This window comes from Rana temporaria, chromosome 7 (genome assembly GCF_905171775.1).
Source record: "Rana temporaria chromosome 7, aRanTem1.1, whole genome shotgun sequence".
Taxonomy (NCBI): Eukaryota; Metazoa; Chordata; class Amphibia; order Anura; family Ranidae; genus Rana; species Rana temporaria.
Genome location: NC_053495.1, coordinates 40,879,572 through 40,902,090, shown reverse-complemented (window position 1 = coordinate 40,902,090; position 22,519 = coordinate 40,879,572). Strand labels below are relative to the sequence as shown.

Here is a 22,519-nt window from a genome sequence, read left to right as displayed (position 1 = left end):
AGTTATCTAACGACAGGCATGAGTAAATCAACGTCACATTTTAGAGGTAAACCCCTTGAAAGTTGATTTTCTAATCCCTGTTGTTAAGTCAGTAATGGCTTAAAAGCATTCTATACCCCAGGGAGCGGGCGACTTCTTTTATATACCACTCTTACCAATTTTGATCCCACGGAATCATTATTTTTTCTCATATGAAATGAACCATCAAGAAGAATGCTCCTTATTTTCCTAATTATACAATAAATGCGACCAGAGAGGAACAGTTGGATTGTATTCAGGCTCCACGCAGTTGTAAATCTCTGGGATTGAAAGTTTCTCTTTATGATCCAGATGGGCACGGCAAACTACCACCTACTCAGCTTGATTATTCGCCCCTTCAGCCAGGCATAGGGCTGGAAACTTGTAAAGGAAAACTTGACTGTTGAAGTCTCTAGCCAGAATTTACCAAATTGCACAAAAGAATTTTCACCCTTTGCTTGGGTTTATAGGGAAGCATAGCTAAGCTGATTGTCTTTTGTCACGGTTTTTAGGTCACACAGAATGGAAAAGGCGCCAGGATTACACTCCCTTCCTGCCTAAAGCTGAATGTAATAGAAGTTTGAACTCAGAAAAACAAAATATAAGGGCATACGCACCATGTTTTTTTTAAAGATCTGTTATTTATCTAAATATTAAAGGACTATACAGTATATATTGACAAACAATGATTGGTTTCAGTAATGCTAAATAATGCCATGCACATGGATATTTGAACATCTACTTTGCTATGCATGCAACCAAAAGGGTTAGACATAACTTTACTGCCCCCTGTACTACTTTAAGACCCCTTTCACACCGTGGCCTTTTTCGGGCGTTTTTCAGGCGCTTTGGCATTAACCACTTGGCCTATTTTGGTACTTCTCTCCTCCATGTAAAAATCAAAACATTTTTGCTAGAAAATTAATCAGAACCCCCAAACATTATATATTTTTTTTAGCAGACACCCTAGGGAATAAAATGGCGGTCATTGCAACTTTTTTTCTCGCACGGTATTTGCGCAATCATTTTTCAAACGCTTTTTCTTGAAAAAAAAAACGGTTTCATGAATTAAAAAATAACAAAACAGTAAAGTTAGCCCAATTTTTTTGTATAATGTGAAAGATGATGTTACGCCGAGTAAATAGATACCTAACATATCACGCTTTAAAATTGCGCACACTCATGGAATGGCGCCAAACTTCGGTACTTAAAAATCTCCATAGGTGACGCTTTAACATTTTTTACAGGTTACTATTTTCAAGCTAGAGAGGAGGTCTAGTGCTAGAATTGTTGCACGCGCTCTAACGCACGTGACGATACCTCACATGTGGGGTTTGAACGGCGTTTACATATGTGGGCAGAACTTGCATGCGTGTTCGCTTCTGCGCGTGAGGCCCCGTACACAAGACCGAGTTTCTCGGCAGAATTCAGCCAGAAACTCGATCGGAGCTGAATTCTGCCGAGAAACCCGGGTGGGTGTACACTTTTGGCCGAGGAAGCCGACGAGGATCTCGGCGAGGAAATAGAGAACATGTTCTCTATTTCCTCGTTGTTGAATGGGAAATTTCGGCTCGCATGGATCCTCGGCGGCTTCACAAGGAACTCGACGAGCAAAACGATGTGTTTTGCCCGTCGAGTTCCTCGGACGTGTGTACGAGGCCTCAGATAACGGGGACAGGGGCGTTTCGAAAAAAAAAAAAAAATTTTTATTTGTATTTTACTTATTTTTTTTTATTTTTACACTTTAAAAAAAAAAAAAAAATTATCACTTTTATTCCTATTACAAGGAATGTAAACATCCCTTGTAAAAGGAATCAGTGTGACAGGTCCTCTTTATGGAGAGATGTGGGGTCAATAAAGCCCAGAGAGGTATCAGGGACATACTGAAAGACCCAGAGGTTTAAACAGTAGAGATGGTCCCTGTCATAGGGGGTGTGCAGGTGGTGTGCCTGCTGTGCCTGGGCACACCCCAATCACCCTGTGCGGTGCAGATTCCCCCTGCTGATATTTCACCAAAGCCCCCCAACGGGCTCCTAAAAGAATACTGTAAAAAATTATTTAAAAAAACTACTGACAAGTCCACTGCCCTACTGACACCAACCTCTGCCTTACTGACACCAACCACTGCCCCACTGACTAGGGTTGCCACCTCATCCCTTTAAAACCAAACACATATTAATTACACGGGTTCTGTGGCTGATTAAGGTGGTAATTGAACTCACTTGGTGCCTTATCTGCATTAACTCAGAACTTGTGTAATTCATATGGGTTCAGGTTTAAAGGGATGAGGTGGCAACTCTACTACTGACACCAACCTCTGCCCTTCAAACACGATCCATGTTTTAATACACTTGGGGTGCACACGCTAATGCAATAGGTTGCGCACACACCTATGGCCCCCTTAGCAAGAGAAGACTTTAGCCACGATGAGTAAAAGTTTTGCTTAGACCATACAAAAAGAAAAACACCTGCTGTATGAGGTTGATTTACTAAAGGCAAATAGTCTGTGAACTTTGCAAAGTGCAGTTGCCCTCTGCAAGTGCAGTTGCTCCAGAGCTTAGTAAATGAGGTAAAGCTTTAGTTTGCAAAGAATACCCAATCACGTGCATGGAAATAAAATAAATTTTTTTTTTTGCTTGCACATGATTGGATGATGGAATCAGCAGAGCTTCTCCTCATTTACTAAGCTCTGGAGCAATATCACTTACAGAGTGCAACTGCATTTTGCAAAGTACACAGGCCCGGATTCAGATAGAGATACGACGGCGTATCTCCTGATACGCAGTCGTATCTCTGAGTTGCGACGGTCGCATCTATGTGGCTGATTCATAGAATCAGGATCCCCATAGATCTCCCTAAGATCCGACAGGTGTAAGTGACTTACACCGTCGGATCTTAGGCTGCAATCTCCCGCTGGCCGCCAGGTGGCGTTTTGTTTTTTGTACGCAACGAATATGCAAATGAGGAGTTCCGCCGATTCAGAAACGAACGCCTGCCACTTTTTTTTTTACGACGCTTGTGTTCGGCTTTTTCCGGCGTATAGTTACCCCTGCTATGTGAGGGGTATCCTATGTTAAGTGTGGCCGTCGTTCCCGCGCCAAGTTTTGAATTTTTACGTAGTTTGCGTAAATCGATTCAGAATACGGCCGGACGCAAGTTACGCTCACGCCGAAACCAATGACGTCCCAGCGACGTCATTTGGAGCAATGCACGCTGGGAAAAATCGCGGACGGAGCATGCGCTGTTGGATCGGCGCGGGGACGCGCCTGATTTAAATTGTAGCCGCCCCCTAGCCGCGGAATTTGAATTCCGCCGGGGGATTTACGATACGCCACCGCAAGTGTTGAGGTAAGTGCTTTCTGAATACAGCACTAGCCTCTAAAACTTGCGCCGGCGGATCGTAAATCAGATAGATTACGCGGATCTAAAGATCCGCTAATCTATCTGAATCTACCCCACAGTCTTTTTTCCTTTAGTAAATCAACCCCTATATGTCCCCATTCAAGAGTACTGTTTTGTAGCATGGGTACCACTGCCATTCCTGTGTATACAGAGATATGGCTAGATCTGCTTATCTGTTTCTTTGGTTGATTGGCTCGGTTTGGTTCCATGTGGAAAATGTAAACTGTACAAGAAGCATGGTTAGTCCTTTCTGATATAGATAGTGTCAAGTTCCTTAAAGGAACACTAAAGGTTTGTTTTTTATTAGATCAATTGATTGCTGTAGGCTAGAGCATTTAAATATCACTTACCTCGTTTTTCCTTTTGACCTCCAAAATACAGTAAACTAGGTTTGAAAATGCCATTTCCTGTCTCTACTCTTCTTGCTTTCCACCAGCATCTGAGCCATTTTGCATGGTGGAAAGCAGAATGTGCTCACCCCCTCCCTATGACTACAGCCCTGCGTGAAGATGCTCTCTTATCCCTCACAGGCATGGAGGCTAAGCCTAATGGGAACTGTAGTTCCCATTAGGCCGTGATGTAGCAAGAATTAATGCGCACCGCAAACCAGGAAGTCAGTGAGAATAATAATTCAGGAGTGACGGAGGTGAATAAAACGGCTCGATTTCAACAGGTATCAAACTAGTTATAATGCAAAACATTACTTTTTACTTTATCAGCTACTGTCAGACTTTAATTTAAGAGGAAAATATTTTTGTCTTTACAACCCCTTTAAGCTTCATTTAGATGTGTGCTTGGGAGGGCGTGACAAAAATACAAGGTTGAGCTGCGTTTTTGCTGCCTGCCAACTGCCCCCCTTTTAAGCTGTCATAAGCAGCAAATGGGGGTGTTTTCATGCTGCTGTCATGATGCCTTGCTTTGTGCCCACAGCTAAGTTAATCGGACATGTAGCGATTGGTGGGCAGCCCACCTCCCAGATGTTACATGCTGAAGCAAATAGGGAAGCACCGCAACTGTGTGCAATGCAGGCAGCTGCGACTTGTTTTTGGAAAAAAATGTGATTAAAATAGATCACATTGCTTCCCCACTGCCTGTCAGTAGCCTCTGAGGCGTGATCTGAAAGCGGATTGGGCTTCAGACGGAAAAGGGAGATTTAGACACTTGTCTGAATATACCCTAAAAGTGGCGATAAAGTGAGATAAAGTGCACCACACACTGAAAATGCTATTTAATGCATTTTTTTTATTCAAAGCAAACTTACCCCATCTATCCATGTCTCCATATTAATTTTGTTGCAAAATCACTTTGAAAAACACCCTAGTATTTCTACCACAGACATCTTGAGTAAGGTGATACATGTAGTATTTACTTCCTATAATCCAGATGCATAGTAAGTTATAGAAATGTACCCACAAGTGTCACTTCTCAGTGTTTCTGGTATATTTATCACATCAAGTCAATGAAGGTCTATAGGTAAAGTAGAAACCCCTTTTTTGGCTAGGCTTGGGTGGTTAGAAGTCATACAGTTATTGAATAGAAACAAATCTTAGCTATATTTGCCAGTGTTAATAATTTGAGCATACTGCTTCCCATAGGTGGTCAAAATTGAAAAGAATGATTTGTCATTTTAATGCAGACTCAGATCTATCGGCAAGAAATACGTGTCCCCCCCCCCCCTCCCCCCACTCTCTATAGCTTTGCATTTTATTTTTCTCTGCCAAGACCCCAGTCCTACCTCTCACATACAGGCTTTATTACCTTTTCTCAGCAAAGGCCTTTGTACTAGAAAATTGCATCAAACAATGTGTCTTTAACTGATCATTTCAAAAAGCTTCCCATGCTGTTTTAATGATGGTGCTGGCGTCCATAATTAAGAACTGGCACATAAAATATTATGAAACTCAAAAATTATAGGTGTGAGGGAATGCACAGGTCTCATAATAGAGCAGCAAAGAATAGCTAATAAACAATCATTGATCTCATTTGTGAATGGGAAAAACCTTTATAGTGTAGGTTAATTCAGCATGTTGCAGACGCAGTTTAAATGGAGGTTACCACTTAGAATTTTGGCTGCAGGGTCCTGTGTCTTTTATAGACCCTCTGGAGCCATGTTGCCATGTTTACTGTTTGAATAGACTATTGTGTACTAATTATATCTCTTGTTTGGATGGCCGCCAACTGCAACAAAGTTCTTTTTTTTTTGCATTTTAAGAACTTTTAGAAGTATAACACAAATATTTACATAGAAAGCACATGTGGCCCTGCACCTAGGCCACCAAAGTATAAGGAGGTCAGGAACAAAGATACCAAAATGTCCTTGTATTTCATCAATAGATGTTTTATAAATAATGTAAACTCGAGTGTAAGCATATTGCTGTCACGTACCTGGTTGGTGAGCCTGATGTGCAAAGGAAGGCCTCTCATACAGCTTCGGCTCGGGGGCCACTGATGGTGAGACAGTAACCACTAGACCACGGCGAGGTAAGAGCGCTTATGATCAGTCCAGTAGTCTGTGCTGATGGCAGCCAATAATTCACTAGAAGGTAGCTAGGAGCAGCTAGTAATAACAGGAAGATGAGGCTGCAGGCAGATGGGACAGCAGGACAGCTGGATGCAGGCATATTTGCTCCGGGCTTGGCTGGTGACAGACTATGGATGCACAGCAGGAAACAGGAGCCTGAAAATGAGCTGGACTGAAGGAGCTGTTGCAGGTTGGAGGAGCTGGATGCAGGGTCAGGTGAGCCAGGTCGATAACGGGTGGACAGATCAGGCATAGAAAGCAGAATAGTCAGGTCACAAGCAATGTCAGCAACGGAGCAGCAGACAGAGGCAGAATTCTGGGACAAGCCAGGGGTTAGGGCAGGTAGCAGAAAGGCATAGTCAGGAGCAAGCCAGATCAAGATCAGAAGTCAAATACAGAAATCAGGAACACACTCACAGAAAGCTGTAGACCAAACAGCAATTGGCCAGTGCAGAAGCTCCATTTTAAATACTAACAGTATTAGTGACGCATTCGCAAAAACACACATCTGTGCACGCCTGCCTGGCCCGTTCTAGGTCACACCTGTTTGGCCCGTTCTCAGGCCGGCACATGCGCATACATGTGCGCCTCGGAACCACATTTGCACTATGGCAGAGCCTTTCCTGACAAGTTGCATTACATCTATAAACAGTTTTTAAACAACTGTGAAAATAATAAAAAATGTGCCTAAGACTTTGTAACACTAATGAGTCACAAGACACTGGGGAGGGAAAATGGCTAATTGGGCCCAAGTTTGACATTTTCTCTTAGGGGCTTACTCACTTCTGTTGCCAGCAGCTAGACATTAATGGCTGTGTGTTGAGTTTTTTTGAGGGCACAGCAAATTTACACCGTTATACAAGCTGTACACTCACTACTTTACATTGTAGCAACGTGTCATTTCTTCAGTGTTGTCACATGAAAAGATAGAATAAAATATTTTTAAAAATGTGAGGGGTGTACTCACTTTTGTGAGATACAGTGTATCTCTCTCTCTCTCTCTCTCTCTCTCTCTCTCTCTCTCTCTCTCTCTCTATATATATATATATATATATATATATATATATATATATATATATAGAGATATATATATATATATAGATATATATATATATATATATATATATATATATATATATATATATATATATATATATATATATATAGAGATATATCTATCTATCTATCTATCTATCTATCTATCTATATCTATCTAGATAGATAGATAGATAGATAGATAGATAGATAGATAGATAGATATAGATAGATAGCTATATATATATCTATATATATATATATATCTATATAGATATAGATATGTATATATATATATATATATATATATATATATATATATATATATATATATATATATATATATTCTGTATTTATATATAACTAGTTATTAGAAAATCATCACCTACTACTACAGTTGAGGAGGTATCATCATGCAGCCAAATTAAAGGCAGAGGAGTGGGAACTCCAGGGTTAAAAAACTAAAGACAAAAACAGAGCAAAGGCTCCATAGTATAGTAATTAGATGAACAACTTTAATATAATAAAATGCGAAATTTGCTTTAAAAAACAGCCCAGCCAACTCCCGATCATTAGTACGAACTAAGAGCTGTCTTTCTAGCTTGGCACAGTAAGCATGCTCTCAGCACAGCAAGCTCTGCAACCCATATAGGTATGGCTTGTGGACATTAAAGACCACCCTCTTCCCCACCACACATATGCGTTACATGGGCATCAAGAGATTAATGTTCTTATATGCAGTTATTTGAAAGAAATCACATTCAGCTTCTCTCTATTTACTATTTTTTCTTCTGATGTTTGAAGCTGAGGAATGCCATGGTGAACAGAAAGACTGGAAAGTTTTCTATGGAGGTCAAGAAGACTGTGGATAAAGGGGTGAGATTTTAACTTTTTGTAATGTTTTTTTTTTCTCTAAATAGGGATAAACTTCTAAAAGTCACTTTCTTTGTGTGTTTTTTTTTTTTTTGTATTTGAAGAAACGAGTATTGGTGATGACCAATGACTACTACTACACTGACATCAAGGGGACCCCATTTAGGTATACCACTTCTGCAAATACTTATATTTTTGTGACTCTGTTTTAAATATTCACAATGAAAGAAGTTTGGGTGGGGTGAGACACCTGCAAATTACAGGGACTGATTAATAAAAACCGAAGAAAACTAGCACAAAAGTGAAACTGCATATAACAACCCGTCAGAAAATGTGGTTAATATTTCTATTAAATATAAGGCACAACATGATAACTTGCTGTGGGTAGCAATTGTAATTTGTGTTTGCTTCTTCAGTTTTTATTTATTAACCCCGTGGTGTATAGTCAGGAAAATAGTCTGTTGTTACTGCACTATATCATCTTTTAGCTACCATGCTTCCAATATATGCTAAACACTAAGGAATGTCATACAAAATGACTTTAAAATGTTGTTTCCTTTCAGTATCCTATTTTAAAATGAATGCAATTTTATGAATGAAAACATCTGATCATTCTAGAAGTAATTTCCATACTGCTCCTTCAAATTTCCTAGTCACTGTGGTCGAAAACGAATGTCAATTTGACCCGATAATGATTAGTGGACAAATATTATAAAAAAAAAAACTCTACTATTGTATAGCTGGGTTTATTATTTAACCATGTGACAACCAGGCCAATTCTGACAACTCGCTCCTACAGTACATGTAAACAACATTATTTTTTTGCTAGAAAATTACATAGAACCCCTAAACATTATATATGTTTTTTTAGCAGAGACCCTAGAGAATACAATTGCGTTCATTGTAACTTTTTATCTCGCACGGTATTTGCGCAGCAGTTCTTCAAACGCTTTTTTTTTTTTTGGAAAAAAAGTTTCATGCTTTAAAAAAAAAATAACAGTAAAGTTAGCCCAATTTTTTGCATAATGTGAAAGATGAAGTTACACCGAGTAAATAGATACCTAACATGTCACGCTTCAAAATTGCACACGCTCGTGGAATGGAGCCAAACTTCAGTACTTAAAAATCCCCATATGTGACGCTTTAACATTTTTTACTGGTTCCATTTTTTGAGTTACAGAGGAGGTCTAGGGCTACACTTATTGCTCTCACTCTAACGTTCGCGGCGACACCTCACATGTGTGGTTTCAACACCATTTTCATATGTGGGTGGGTTTACATATGCGTTTGCTTCTATGTGCGAGCACACAGGGACAGGGGCAATTTAAAAAAAATATATTGTTCATTTTATTAGAATTTATTTATTTTGACACTTAAAAAAAAATGTATCAGTTTTATTCCTATTACAAGCAATGTAAATATCCCTTGTTATAGGAATATGACATGAAAGGTTCTCTTTACAGTGAGATATGGGGTCAATAAGACCCCACATCTCACCTCTAGGCTGGGAAGCCTAAAATTAAGAAAAATAACGATCCTGGCTTCCCAGCCGAGGCGGCACTGTTTTTTTTTAATGCAGAGGCTGGGCGTGATATCATAACATTGCGCCCGGCCTCCCACGATCATAGAGACTCCGGCGACCATCTGGTCTCCCGGAAATCTCTATGGTCAAGAACCGGGGCCGGCGGATCCTGTCACCGACTCACCGATCGCACAGGTGAGTCGGTAGAAGCACCGGAGGGCGGTGGTATGGGGGGATGTCCCCTTTCGCTGCCTGTAAGAATGATCAAGTGGCGGAACAGCCGCTATGATCATTCCTATGGTGTGCAGAATCGCAGGCAGAAACCGGAAATATCTGCAGGCATCATTCTGATATCACCACACAAAGCCCATGCCGTTAATTTACGGCGTGCGGTTGTTAAGTGGTTAAAGTGGCTTCACTATACCTAGTGAAGGGACTATCCTCAGGTGATACACAGAGATTAAACAAATCATTCTACATAAGTTGTATCTGTCTATCTGCAGTCTTCTCTTCTCTACATCTGTTCAAAGTCCAGAATTTATATTCTTGTCTGAGAGTTCAGAAAAAAGGGGGCGGAGAGCTGAAGATTCACTCTGCAGAGCTCAGGGAGGAGAACTCTTGCCTTGTTTCCACTGAGTGGAATGGTTTGGGTTGGTACAGTTTGGAACGGTTAGAATGGTCTGGTCTATTCTGGTGAGCGTTTCCACTGCAAGTCGGATCGTCAGGGACCATACAAGGTTTAGAAAAATGCCTAGCGTTTCCGCCAATCAGTGGAATGTATTGTAGCTCCGCCCTAACTTAACCGTACCTTTTTCTATGGCCCCACATCTGAAGCAGGACCCAGAATGGTGCGGTATGGTTTGGTTGTATGGGCCGCTTTCATGATGGTAACACCCAAAATAGCGTACCGTACCGAACCGTACCAAACTGATCTGCTCAGTGGAAACGAGGCATTAGAGAGTTGATTGGAGGGAAGAGACACGCCCCTTCACACAACTTACAGAAACAGAGCTGACAGCCGTAAACCAGCTGGAGATCCCTCCCTTGTCACCATTTTTCTCTTGGTGTCAGAGAAATTGTAAAAAGTGATTCATGCAGATAGCAAAGGAACGAAGCAGCAGACAGAAATAGCACTTAATGCTTTTAATAGAGACAAGTACACACTATAAAGGAATGTGCTTTGTTCATATCTCATGTTTGAGGTTTACAACCACTTCATGCAAAATCCTTGAATCAGAAAGTGCTTGCAAAGATTGGGCCATGTATGACTTTCCAACGGGGGATTCTTATTAGTACACAAAACTTTTTTCTAACTTTTTCCAACATGTTTTAAACAGCAAGGAGAAGAGGGAATGAGTTTTTCCCCAACTGGTTGTCACTGACAGAGAGTTTGATGAGCCCCGCTGTCACAGTAGGGTGTGTGAGGAAGTGTTATCTCCCACCAATTTTGATTATAGGCGGCCCCTTGACCATTTTTGGGTAGGGACCGCAGTTCGCATTGGTCATTAAGTTTAGTGGTGCAAGATCTTCTTGCACCAGAGATAACTTAGTATTCATATGTATAATATATTTACATAATGTAGTCATTTTTTTACTTTTTTTTTCTTGCACCAAATTAAAAATGAACCTTATCAGCTAAGCAGAAATACAATACGTAACTTAGTAGAAACAAGACAAACACGTATCCTATTTTGCACAACCTGTTTTATTTTTCAGCCTAGGAGTCGTTCTGTCAAGAGGGCATGGCAAATATTTCTTCAGGGGAAATGTATCTATAGAGGATGGTGAGATTATTTTTATTCATATTTTAAATTGCTTTTGTCATGGATCCTTTTTATTAGAGCTGCAAGCATCTCATATTTGTCTTTATATATTTAATGCGTAAAAACCAACTTCACTTTTAATTATTTTTCCCCCACCACCCTGACTGACAGGCACTTACCTAAATACTTAAAGGGGTTGCAGATTATTAAAAAAAAAAAAAAACATATCATACTTACCTCCACTGTGCAGTTCGTTTTGCACAGAGTGGCCCCGATCGTCCTCTTCTGGGGTCCCACAGTGGCTCTTGCGGCTCCTCCCCACAAGAGCTAACCCCCTTTGGGAATCTCTCTCCCAAGGGGGTTAGCTGGCGGGCGTGCTCCCATGCCATACAATCGGCGTCTATCAAACTCTCTGATCAAACACGCCCACCGGACCGTTGTTGTCAAAAAATCATATCGTGTGTATGGGCCTTAATAGGTACATTTATAAAGCAGAGAATGTGACTTTCACCAGACACATGCAAATTGAAGATTCACTGGCAGTGAATGTTTGGTGACTGTCAGATGCTTTATACATATGCTCCCAACAGTTTTATGCCTGGGTGTTGAGTGATTATTTTAGCCATGGTCATAGATAGACAATTTTGTATGAATAGCCCAGGGCAGTTAACTAAAATTGCAACATTACAACTACTGTGGTTAATATTTAGATCCTGGAACACACATACTGTAGATGAAGATCTCATTTCCTGGAGTACATTTTAGAACATGTAGAATCATACCTTTTCTAATAAAAACCATTCCTCAAACCTGAGCAGCTTCTGGGAAACCATTTACCACAACATGACAGCTGACCAGTCCTCAGTAAGAGTTTAATCCCTCCACTCAGCCATTCTATTTCTTCCCAGTTTAGCTCACTATCTACCAATGACTCAGTATTCTATTAGAAGTACAGCCAGAATTGATGCATTACTCTCGTGGAATCATATAATTATTGCCTCTTGAAATTAATGCAGTCTGTTGTAGTGTAAATTACATATTGATCCACATGCAGTAGTGTAACGTAACGTCCCACACCACGCTTGAGTGCTTCTGTCATATACCGCTTCCTATCAGTCTGGATACAGATATCAGATATTCCAGCTGCTCACAAGCACACAACGAGACGAGACATGGAGTGTTTATTAGAACCAAGAATACAACCTCATATACAGTTAAAGAGGAGGTAACCAGAAAATAAATTAACATGAGCTAATTAACTAATAATTTACCTAGACTAGGTGACTCCGAGATATGACCTTTCATGGTAGACGTCATGTCTCCTCGCTCACCTGCTATACAATACACATTATCATAAGTGTAAACACAGGACCTCTTTACACAATAGCAGGGTCAATAAGCACATAGAACAAAAAGATGGCTGGAGGGGATGGCATTAGCATCTCCTTACACTATATGTTCCAACAGTATGAATCAGTCACTCTAATGGCATATACAGGGTCCCCAGGCATACAGCTCACAAAGAGCACCGTTCCCCCAAATGCCAGGGCCCATGATCGCAAGGCAAGAGGCTAGCATTCAGTCCCCTCCAAAAGCCTCTGTCCCAGGTGAGTCTGTCACAAGTAGTATTTCAATAAGGGGAAAAAATGAATGAGACTCATCCCAGCCTAAAATCATACCAGAATATCTCCATCCCTAAATATTATGCAAGAATAGGGAAATAGTGGAGTTGGGACTTGATATGAGGTATAAAGGTGTATGAATGAAATAAATGGAATAATTGAGATGTCATGGTTCCCTAACAAATGGCATGATACAATATTGTTAAACCAGTAACCAAAATACATTTATGAGACACATAACACATAACACATGATTGGTTAGGGAACAAAATTAATGACATGCAAACATGATAATAAATACATCGACAGAGAATAAATACATAATAAATACATGATCAACATGTGTATAATTTGATATATGATGAAATGAGCTTATATAAGGCATCCGAGGATGTTTACGTGTTTCATGGCCGCCTGCCACTCGTCAGGAGTTTGGATGCATGAAGAAATTCTAGAATTAAATGAATAAGGAGATTTGTTGTGGTAGTTTCTAGGGATCCACTACTCCCCATAGACAACCCCCCCAAAAAAAGGGGGAATATCAATATACCGTATTTATTGGGGTATAGCGTGCTCCCGCGTATAGCGCGCACCCCTAAAGTTGCCCCGAAATTCCTGTGAAAAAAAGATTTTTGTACTTACAATTTGGTGTCTTGCGCCTCGTCGGGTCCGGCGTCCGTCTGCGGCTATGGGTGTCCTTCGTCGGGTCCGGCGTCCTTCTGCGGCGTCCTCCTCGCTCGTTTCCCGCTTTCCCGCGCCGAGTTTGAATACTGCGCTGGCATATACCGAGCGCAGTACACTCGCATATAGTCGGCAATGCTCGCGCTGACGTCCTGGACGTACAGGACGTGAGCACGAGTGTAGCCGAGACTGCCCGACTATACACGAGTGTACTGCGCTCGGTATATGTCGTCGCAGTATTCAAACTCGGCACGGGAAAGCGGGTATCGGCGTATATCGCGCACCCACGATTTTGCCCTGATTTTCAAGGCAAAATAGTGCGCGGTATACGCCGATAAATACGGTACCTTATTTCAATAAGATAGTGCCCCAGCTGAAGGACCATGAACTGAAGCAATGTAAAATAGGTCTTCTAAAGGAGAACTCTGGAACCTGTCTTTGCCAACTACACACGATTTGAATTGTAGGATGAGAGGGGCATAAAAGCAGATGTCACAGATCTGAAGGCTCCCAGGATTTGCAAAACCATTTCTACATTAATAAAAGGAAAAAAAAAAATCAGGCATCTAAAAGTAGGATGTGGGGAGGAGATGCTTGAATTCATAAACCACATTTGATGTCTTTGTTAAGACACCTGAAGCATGAAGTTTATTCTAACCCAAATGTTTGAAATTGTATTTTACCCTTTCTTTTAGAACACATTGCATTGTCTCATTTGTGGGTCTTAACAGCTGTCAGATTAGTTTCAGCATATTGTTTAGTGAATTCTTCGCCTGTAAGAAATTTGTCAAGTGCTCCCCAGAACTTGGTATATATATCTTTATAGGAATGCCATGGAAACATCTGCCAACAATAAGACAACAAAAGTCTGTCTTCTCTGTTTCGAATCACTCCTGAATTCTGTCTCTGCAATGTTTAACAATTTTTTTTTTTTAAAGAGAGAGATAGAGGTTATAGGGAAAAATTAGAACAAAATCAGATTTTTAATTCCCCTGTAGCTACAATTAAAGTTTTATCATGTCTGGTGATGATATCCTTATTTCCAGTACAGTGATTGTTCATAACTCAAACTGTGAGATTGTGTCAGTTTCTGCAGGAATGTTAGCCATCATGGGAAAACAGTCCTCTGATTATGGGTACCTAAAGTGACACTAAACAATATTCTTACTTTAAAAAATAAAAAATAGTCCATACATATCCACTACTTAACCGCTTCCCAACCGACGCACGCACATTTACGTCGACACAATGGCACTCCTGGGCAGAAGGACGTATATATACGTCCCCTTTAAGGAAGCACCATTGTACATGCGCTGCGAGCTCCGTGAACCCGACCGCGGGTCGAACGCCGCGGGGATACCCGCGATTGTCTCACAAAGAGATAGAGCGGGGAGATGCTAAAGTAAACAAGCATCTCCCCGCTCTGCCTAGTGACAATGACACTGATCTCCGCTCTGTGTAATCAGAGCGGAGATCAGTGTCATGTCACACACAGCCCATCCCCCCTACAGTAAGAAACACTCACTAGGGCACACTTAACCCCTACAGCGCCACCTAGTGATTAACCCCTTTACTACAAGTGTCATTTTCACAGTAATCAGTGCATTTTTATAGCACTGATCGCTGTAAAAATGACAATGGTCCCAAAAATGTGTCAAAAGTGTCTGATGTGTCCGCCATAATGTCGCAGTCACAATAAAAATCACTGATCGCCACAATTACTAGTAAATAAAAAATATAAATAAAAATGCCACAAAACTATCCCCTATTTTGTAGACACTATAACTTTTGCGCAAACCAATCAATAAACGCTTATTTTTTTTAACCAAAAATATGTAGAAGACGTATCGGCCTAAACTGAGAATTTTTTTTTTATATATATATATATATATATTTTTGGGGGATATTTATTATAGCAAAAAGTTAGAAATATTGCATTTTTTTCAAAATTGTTGCTCTATATGTGTTTAAAGCGCAAAAAAATAAAAACCACAGAGGTTATCAAATACCACCAAAAGAAAGCTCTATTTGTGAGAAAAAAAGGATGTCAAGTTTGTTTGGGAGCCACGTCGCACGACCGTGCAATTGTCAGTTAAAGCGATGCAGTGCCAAATCGTAAAAAATAGCACAGTCATTTAGCAACAAAATGGTCCGGGGCTTAAGTGGTTAAAGAGGAAGTAAACCCTCAAGGGTTCTACTCCCTTGATATTTCCCTGCAAAGGTAAAGCATAATGGGCTACTGTGCATCGCATAGTAGCCCATTATGTGTCATTCACCTGAAACCGCTGTCCCCTGTTGCAGGAAGCGTCCATTCTTCACCCCTCTTCCTTCTGGGTCTGTGAACTCCAGCTCTGTGACTGGCCTGAGTCGCATCACGTCACTTCCGCGCATGCCAGTCATGGCATGCCCTTCCTTTAGAAACAGCACGATCGCCGTTTCTAAAGTACGCCTGCGGCGTAGACATTGCGCTCGTCTCAACTGTAAATTTGTCCTAAACCGTGGAGGTTTAGTAAATATTTCCAGCAGCCTTAATCTAGGCTTACCTGTAGGTATAGGTGGTTGTACAGGGTGTACAACCACTTTAATTGCTCTGTAATCTATCTTGAAATAGTTTCTTACTGCATTTTCTACCTCCTTGTAACATCCTCTGTTTAGCACCTGAATGTCAGGCCTTGTACACACGACCGAGTTTCTCGGCAAAAACCAGCAAGAAACTTGCTGGGAGATATTTTTTTGAGAGCAAGTTCTCTATTTCCTCGACGGGAATGGAGAAACTTGCCTTGTCGAGTTCCTCGACAGCCTAACAAGGAACTCGACGAGGAAGACGATGTGTTTCGCCCGTCGAGTTCCTTGGTCGTGTGTACGAGGCTTCGGTTGTGGTCTATATACACACTACAAATCCCATAGTCCATCTCAGGAGCTACCAAGAGAGGATGACTACACCCCACATACATTAGGGTTGATTTACTAAAACTGGAGAGTGCAAGATCTGGTGCGCTGTGCATGGTAACCAATCAGCTTCTAACTTCAGCTTGTTCAATTAAGCTTTGACAAAAAAAACTGATTGGTTTCGAGCTGCACCAGATTTGATGCACTCCAGTTTAAAAAAATCAACCCCATTGAGACCATGGAGAACAAAAGTAGGTACCCTCTAACAGAAAGTCAGATCACAGCAGGAAAAGGAATTTGGACATTTGAGGAGGTTGAGAGTATTTTTTTTTAAGAATACATACCGGTACTTGAATAGAATGTTTTAATTTTAAATGTTCAATAAAAAAGTTTTCCTACTCTGCTGCAAAGCTCTTGAACCAAAGAAGTGTAGAGCCATTGGTTCATAACTCATACTGTGAGGATCACTCATGTTAAAGCAGAACTTCTGGCTTTTTACCCCACCACGACCCCCCATATATACCTTAAACCCTATATATACCTTTTATCTTGAAGTCGTATAGCTAATCTGGTCACATACAAATCATGAACTGTAATTTATTGGTCAATCCCTCCCATGTATAATCTCCTGTAATCAGGAGCAAACACTCAGGTGAACATTAGTTTAGGGCACTGCTGCAGTTCTCTATCGCTTTAAACTTTTACCCTATGGGACTGATTTACTAAAAGCAAATAGGCTGTTTATTTTATGAGGGAGCTTTCCCTTAGCTTAGGGAATGGGGTGAAAACAGCATGTTTGCTTGTACATGATTTGGAAGATGGAAGTGAGCAAAGCTTCACCTCTGTGGCAGGTGGCCCATAGGTTGTGGGCTCTGACCCAGGTCTTGTTGGGGCTCCCTCGGGCCACCTGCCCGCTCCCAGGAATTCCAGTACATGGAGGCAGCCATCCATCCCAAAAGGCACAACTGTAGCATCCTCCAGATTTGTGAGTTGCAGTGTTCATCTTTTTGCTGGACTATGGAGTTTGTTCGATGGGTTTAGATCAATAAAGTTCTTATTTTTTTAAACTTCCTGGCATGTCAGGATATATACCAGATCAGCTCTTCCTCTTTTGTTTAATTTAATTGTTCTCTTATCTATGAAAAATATATAATCAGCACAATACAAAATTAATGTGAATCAATAAAATAAATATTCAGTGTATTAGCCTACTAATAGGCTTAACGTGATTGCTTCCAACACCTCTCAGAGTGTATCCACATGTGCCTCTCAATAGAATACTTGCAAACAAAATATAGTGTAGCACAACTAAAAAGCAATAAATCAAGTCAACATATTATAAAAATCCACCTTTTTGCAACTTTCAGTGGCCGTTCGTAAAGTCTAGTGACTTCAGTGACCACCACATACAGAGAGTTGCACACGCCTGGTATTATATCTCTCAGAATACCTCGGGAAAATAAATCCTCCTCCTAAAGTACCTGGACAACACAGCCCTCCCCCCAGATTCTCCCAATGAAGACCCCACTAAAGAGTCACACACACCTGGTGTTATATCTCTCAGGATAACTCGGGAACACTAATCCACCTCCTTAGTGCCCCTGGGAAGCTCAGACCTCCTCCCGTGACCACCAGTGACCACCACACAAAGTGAGTCACACACGCCTGGTATTATATCTCTCCGGGTACCTCGGGAAAACAAATCCTCCTCCTAAAGTGCCTGGACAAAACAGACCTCCCCCAGATTCTCCCAATGTAGACCCCACTGAAGAGTCACACACACCTGGTGTTATATCTCTCACGATACCTTGGGAACACTAATCCACCTCCTAGTCCCCCTGGACAGCTCAGACCTCCTCCCGGGACCTCATTCAGTCATGTGTGGCCATATAATGACAAAGGCAAACCACAGTGCTCTCTGCTAATAACATTTAATAAAACTTAGCTCAGGGATTAAACTATTCATATGAAAATGTGTAAAACATGCATATCATCAACTTTAATGTGAACAGAGAAAAACATCGTGAATGGCAGCACCTCACCCCTGATTCATTTTCCCAAGGTATCCTGAGAGATATAATACCAGGAGTGTGTGACTCTGTAGTAGGGTCAACTTTTGGAGGTGAGCAGGCATTCCATCTAGAGGTGGTGATCACTGAAGTCACTGGATATTAAAAACTGCCACTGAAAGTTGCAACGGTGGAATTTTATAATATGTGGGCTTGATTTATTGCTTTTTGGTTGCACTACATATTTTGTTTGCATATTCTCTCATCTGGTTTCATGAGATTGGGAGCAATTAACCTTCTTAACCCTTCTTATCCACCTGACTGGACACTTTCATGCACTGGGACTGTTGTTGGTTTTTAAGGCAGTGTCAGACAGTGCAGGTCAGCAGCTAGTGGGCAGATTAGGTTCAGACGGTATGCTGGAGAGTGGTCAGAAGACAGGCCAGAGTCGGAAACAGAAGAGAGGATGAGCAAAAGAAGTTGGAAGAAGTGTAATCCAGGGACAAGCCAGGGGTCAGTTCAGGCAGTGTTCAGGCAGAATGAGAGACAGGCCTCGTACACACAACCCAGTTTCTCGGCAAAAACCAGCAAGAAACTTGCTGGGAGATATTTTTTTGCCGAGGAAACCGGTCGTGTGTACATTTTCGTCGAGGAAACTGTTGCCAAAAAGAGAGCATGTTCTCTATTTTCTTGACGGGAATAGAGAAAATTGGCTTGTCAACTGACAACCTATTGACAACCTAACAAGGAAAACGATGTGTTTCGCCCGTCGAGTTCCTCGGTCGTGTGTACGAGGCTACAGGGTCAAGTTGGGAAACAGAAGAACAACAGGAACGGAAAACAGGAACACAGGGAATGTAATAGACCAAACAGCACTGACACACTGCACTAGTGCAGTTTAAATAGCCCTTCTGGCTCCAATGCACGCTTGTGCATGCTCACGCGCACACATTCGGGCACAAATGCGTGCACACCCTTCCTGGCCATGGGCATGCTTCCTCAGATTAATTTGTCTGTGTACGTTAATTTTCCTTTCCTGACAACCTCATTTACTAAGCTAAAGATGAACTTACAAAGTGAAGAGCGCATTTGATTTTAGTAAACCCCCATGTTTTCTGATGATTTTTACCCTGGCTGTAGTTCTGTGTCAGTGTTTATTCCACTGCAGTTGACATACTATTATTTGTATTAAGTCCGCTACAACATACAATACAGTACTTTTCAATATACAGAAGAAACTGGTAAGATAATACTGTGATCTTCTGATTTCTGCTCCTAGGATTACATGATCTAGAACACCCTGATGTTTCATTGGCTGATGAGTGGTGAGTATTTCAAGTGTTCTAATTGTTGACAGTCCTGTTGTGTGTTCAGTGGACTAACAGCTTATTTTTTTAAAGGACATATTGCAACACAGATCTGCATCCAGAGCACCGTCATCTCACTCAGTTAAGAGCAATAAAAAAATACCTCACAGGAAAAGAGCCATCCTTGCAATGTAAGTAAAACTCTAGTTGCGTTTCAAAGGCTCTGGGTTCCCCTTTAAGACTAGAGTCAGACTGTCGCTAGTAAAATGGTAGATATTGATTCAAATGTAGGGCTGTCTTGTTTGTAAGTATGTAACATGTTGGTTTAGACATTCTGGGGTATGGAAGATTGCATTAACCTGATAGGTTTCCTTTCCATTAGAAATACATATTTTGGGGTCCTTAAACAATGGCATGGTGTAATTTGGGGTCTTAGAGCATAGCACACTGAAAGGTCAGTAAGCACAGAGGAATTTCATTGCCTATGGGGCACACTCAAACCTATGCAAGGTGTTTCCACGCAACTTAGAAAAAGGTATAGATGCTTCTTTTGGTTCAATAAACTTCAATAAGAATACTTGAAGATGCATGAAAAATGCATAAAAGAACACTAAACGGCGTGAAAAGTTGAAAACGCAGAAGCACAAGTAATAAACTATATCCTAGTTGAATAATATAACTGCACATCTTCGAAGAATACTAAACAGCACTTAATGTTCTACTAAGAACAGGTTCACATCCATCCATGTCAACTTTTGTCCATTTTTGGTATGAATTTTTAACATCCATTGTAGAACATTGACACACATTTTTTAACTGGGTTTGTGATAAGTTAAAGGGGTTGTAAAGGTACAATTTTTTTTCCTAAATAGCTTACTTTACCTTAGTGCAGTCCTCCTTCACTTACCTCATCCTTCCATTCTGTCCTTATTTCTTCTGAGAAATCCTCACTTCCTGTTCTTCTGTCTGTATCTCCACACGGTAATGCGAGGCTTTCTCCCTGGTGTGGAGCTTGCCCCCTCCCTTGGACTACAGGAGAGTCATGACACCGACTAACACACAGCTCCTTTCTCTATCTGCAATGCAGAGAGCGTCCTGACTCTCCTGTAGTCCAAGGGGGCGAGCACGACACTCCACACCAGGGAGAAAGTCTTGCAATTACTGTGTGGAGTTACAGACAAACAGGAAGTGAGGATTTCTCAGAAGAAATAAGGACATTTAAAAGCAAAATGGAAGGATGAGGTAAGTGAAGGAGGACTGCACTAAGGTAAAGGAAGCTATTTAGGGAAAAAAAATTGTACCTTTACAACCCCTTTAATACATGTTTTTATGTGTCACACATTTTTGGTTTGGCCAATGAGAATGTCAGTTGAAAGTTCTTGAATATCAGCTAACCTAGGGGTGGAACTACCATGCACAAAAAATATCAGTTTGTTTTCTCATTTTGGCTTTGCTACTCAACTCGACTTCCCATCAACTTCAGTTAGCTTTACATTAGCATATATGGATTTGGCTGTATGTAGAAAATGTGTTTTAATTTGATGGTGATGAATGCTTAGGAGAGAGAACACTCTTCTTATGCTGCAGTAGACATGCAGTTTTTGTATATAAAGTGGAACCTCGGATTACGAGCATAATCCGTTCCAGGAGAATGCTCGTAATCCAAAGTACTCACATATCAAAGCGAGTTTCCCCATTGAAGTCAATGGGAACGAAAATAATTTGTTCCGCATTGACTTCAATGGCATGCAATACCGCATGTGGCCAGAGGTGGGGGGCACCAGAGAGCCTCAGGAACACACAAAAAGGCCAGAGGACAGCTCGGCTGACCTCGGCAAACCTCGGAAAGGCTTGGGAATGGCGTATTTCCAAACTACTCCGAACGGCGACGATCGATTGCGAACGGCACTGATTGCCTCCGATTGGAGCCGTTTGGCTCCGCTCGGCTCATGTGCCCCCCCACCTCAGGCCAAATGTGGTACTGCACACCGCTTTGGCTTAAATCCTGCTAGTTTTGCGAGACAACACTCGCAAACCGAGTTAGGGTTTTAGAAAATACAGTGCTCGTATTGCGAAACGCTCGTTAACTGCGTTACTCGCAATCTGAGGTTCCACTGTAGTGGAAATTAAGCTTTTAAAAATGTCAATAAGAAATACTAGATATAAATATCTTATATTTACTTTATCCAGCCAGTATATTTAGCTATATTGTCCATTTCATCTGTTTAGTAGGATTACCTTGGTTGCTTTGCTGAAAATAGCTTGTTTACAAAGTTGAATAGGGTAAACTCAAATGTAGCAGCGTTAAATGAGTCTGAGCATTGACTCCTACCTCTATCTCCATGCCTGCTCTGTTCACATGGGCTGTTTGGAAATTACATTATGGCAGAGACAGTCACAAAGTAAGCAGCTACTGCTGGGCTCTCTTTTTAGCAAACCCAGAATGCTCCACAAACTTTCACCAGTCTACCTTGTATTAAATGTTTATATGTAAATAAATATGTTATAATAAACATCATTTGGAAAATTTAAAAACAAAATTAAAATTTTGTTGACCTCAAGCCAATAGTTTTGAAAGCTTTTAGCTTTGACTAAAAAGAATAAATTATAAAAAAAATCATAAACTCAATCTACTGTATGCTGTATGTCTTATGTTTAATCTTCTTTACTGTAACGGTCACCACCGTTTACGACCTTTCATCAACCCACGACAGCTTATCGACACTCCACAATCAGGCAAACGAACACGACCCATAAGAATTCCCCCCAGACACGAGACACACAGCTCTGTGTTCTGGTTTCAAATGCAAGACAACTTTAATGGTTAGCTCTTAAGTTTATATACAGTTCAAGCATGAAAGGAACCATCAAACTCTC

General features: G+C 41.0%; 1 protein-coding gene across 3 annotated transcripts in view; it reads left to right on the top strand.

Annotated features, from left to right (window-relative positions):
• Positions 1-22,519, top strand: part of CACNA2D3 (calcium voltage-gated channel auxiliary subunit alpha2delta 3) — a 1,177,822-nt gene that overhangs the window by 831,123 nt on the left and 324,180 nt on the right. For all 3 annotated transcript variants that reach the window (XM_040359261.1, XM_040359262.1, XM_040359264.1), the window contains 5 exons: positions 7,781-7,852; positions 7,954-8,015; positions 11,088-11,155; positions 19,615-19,660; positions 19,736-19,833. In XM_040359261.1, the coding sequence (XP_040215195.1) occupies positions 7,781-7,852; positions 7,954-8,015; positions 11,088-11,155; positions 19,615-19,660; positions 19,736-19,833 (346 nt within the window). The remainder of the gene's footprint in view (positions 1-7,780; positions 7,853-7,953; positions 8,016-11,087; positions 11,156-19,614; positions 19,661-19,735; positions 19,834-22,519) is intronic.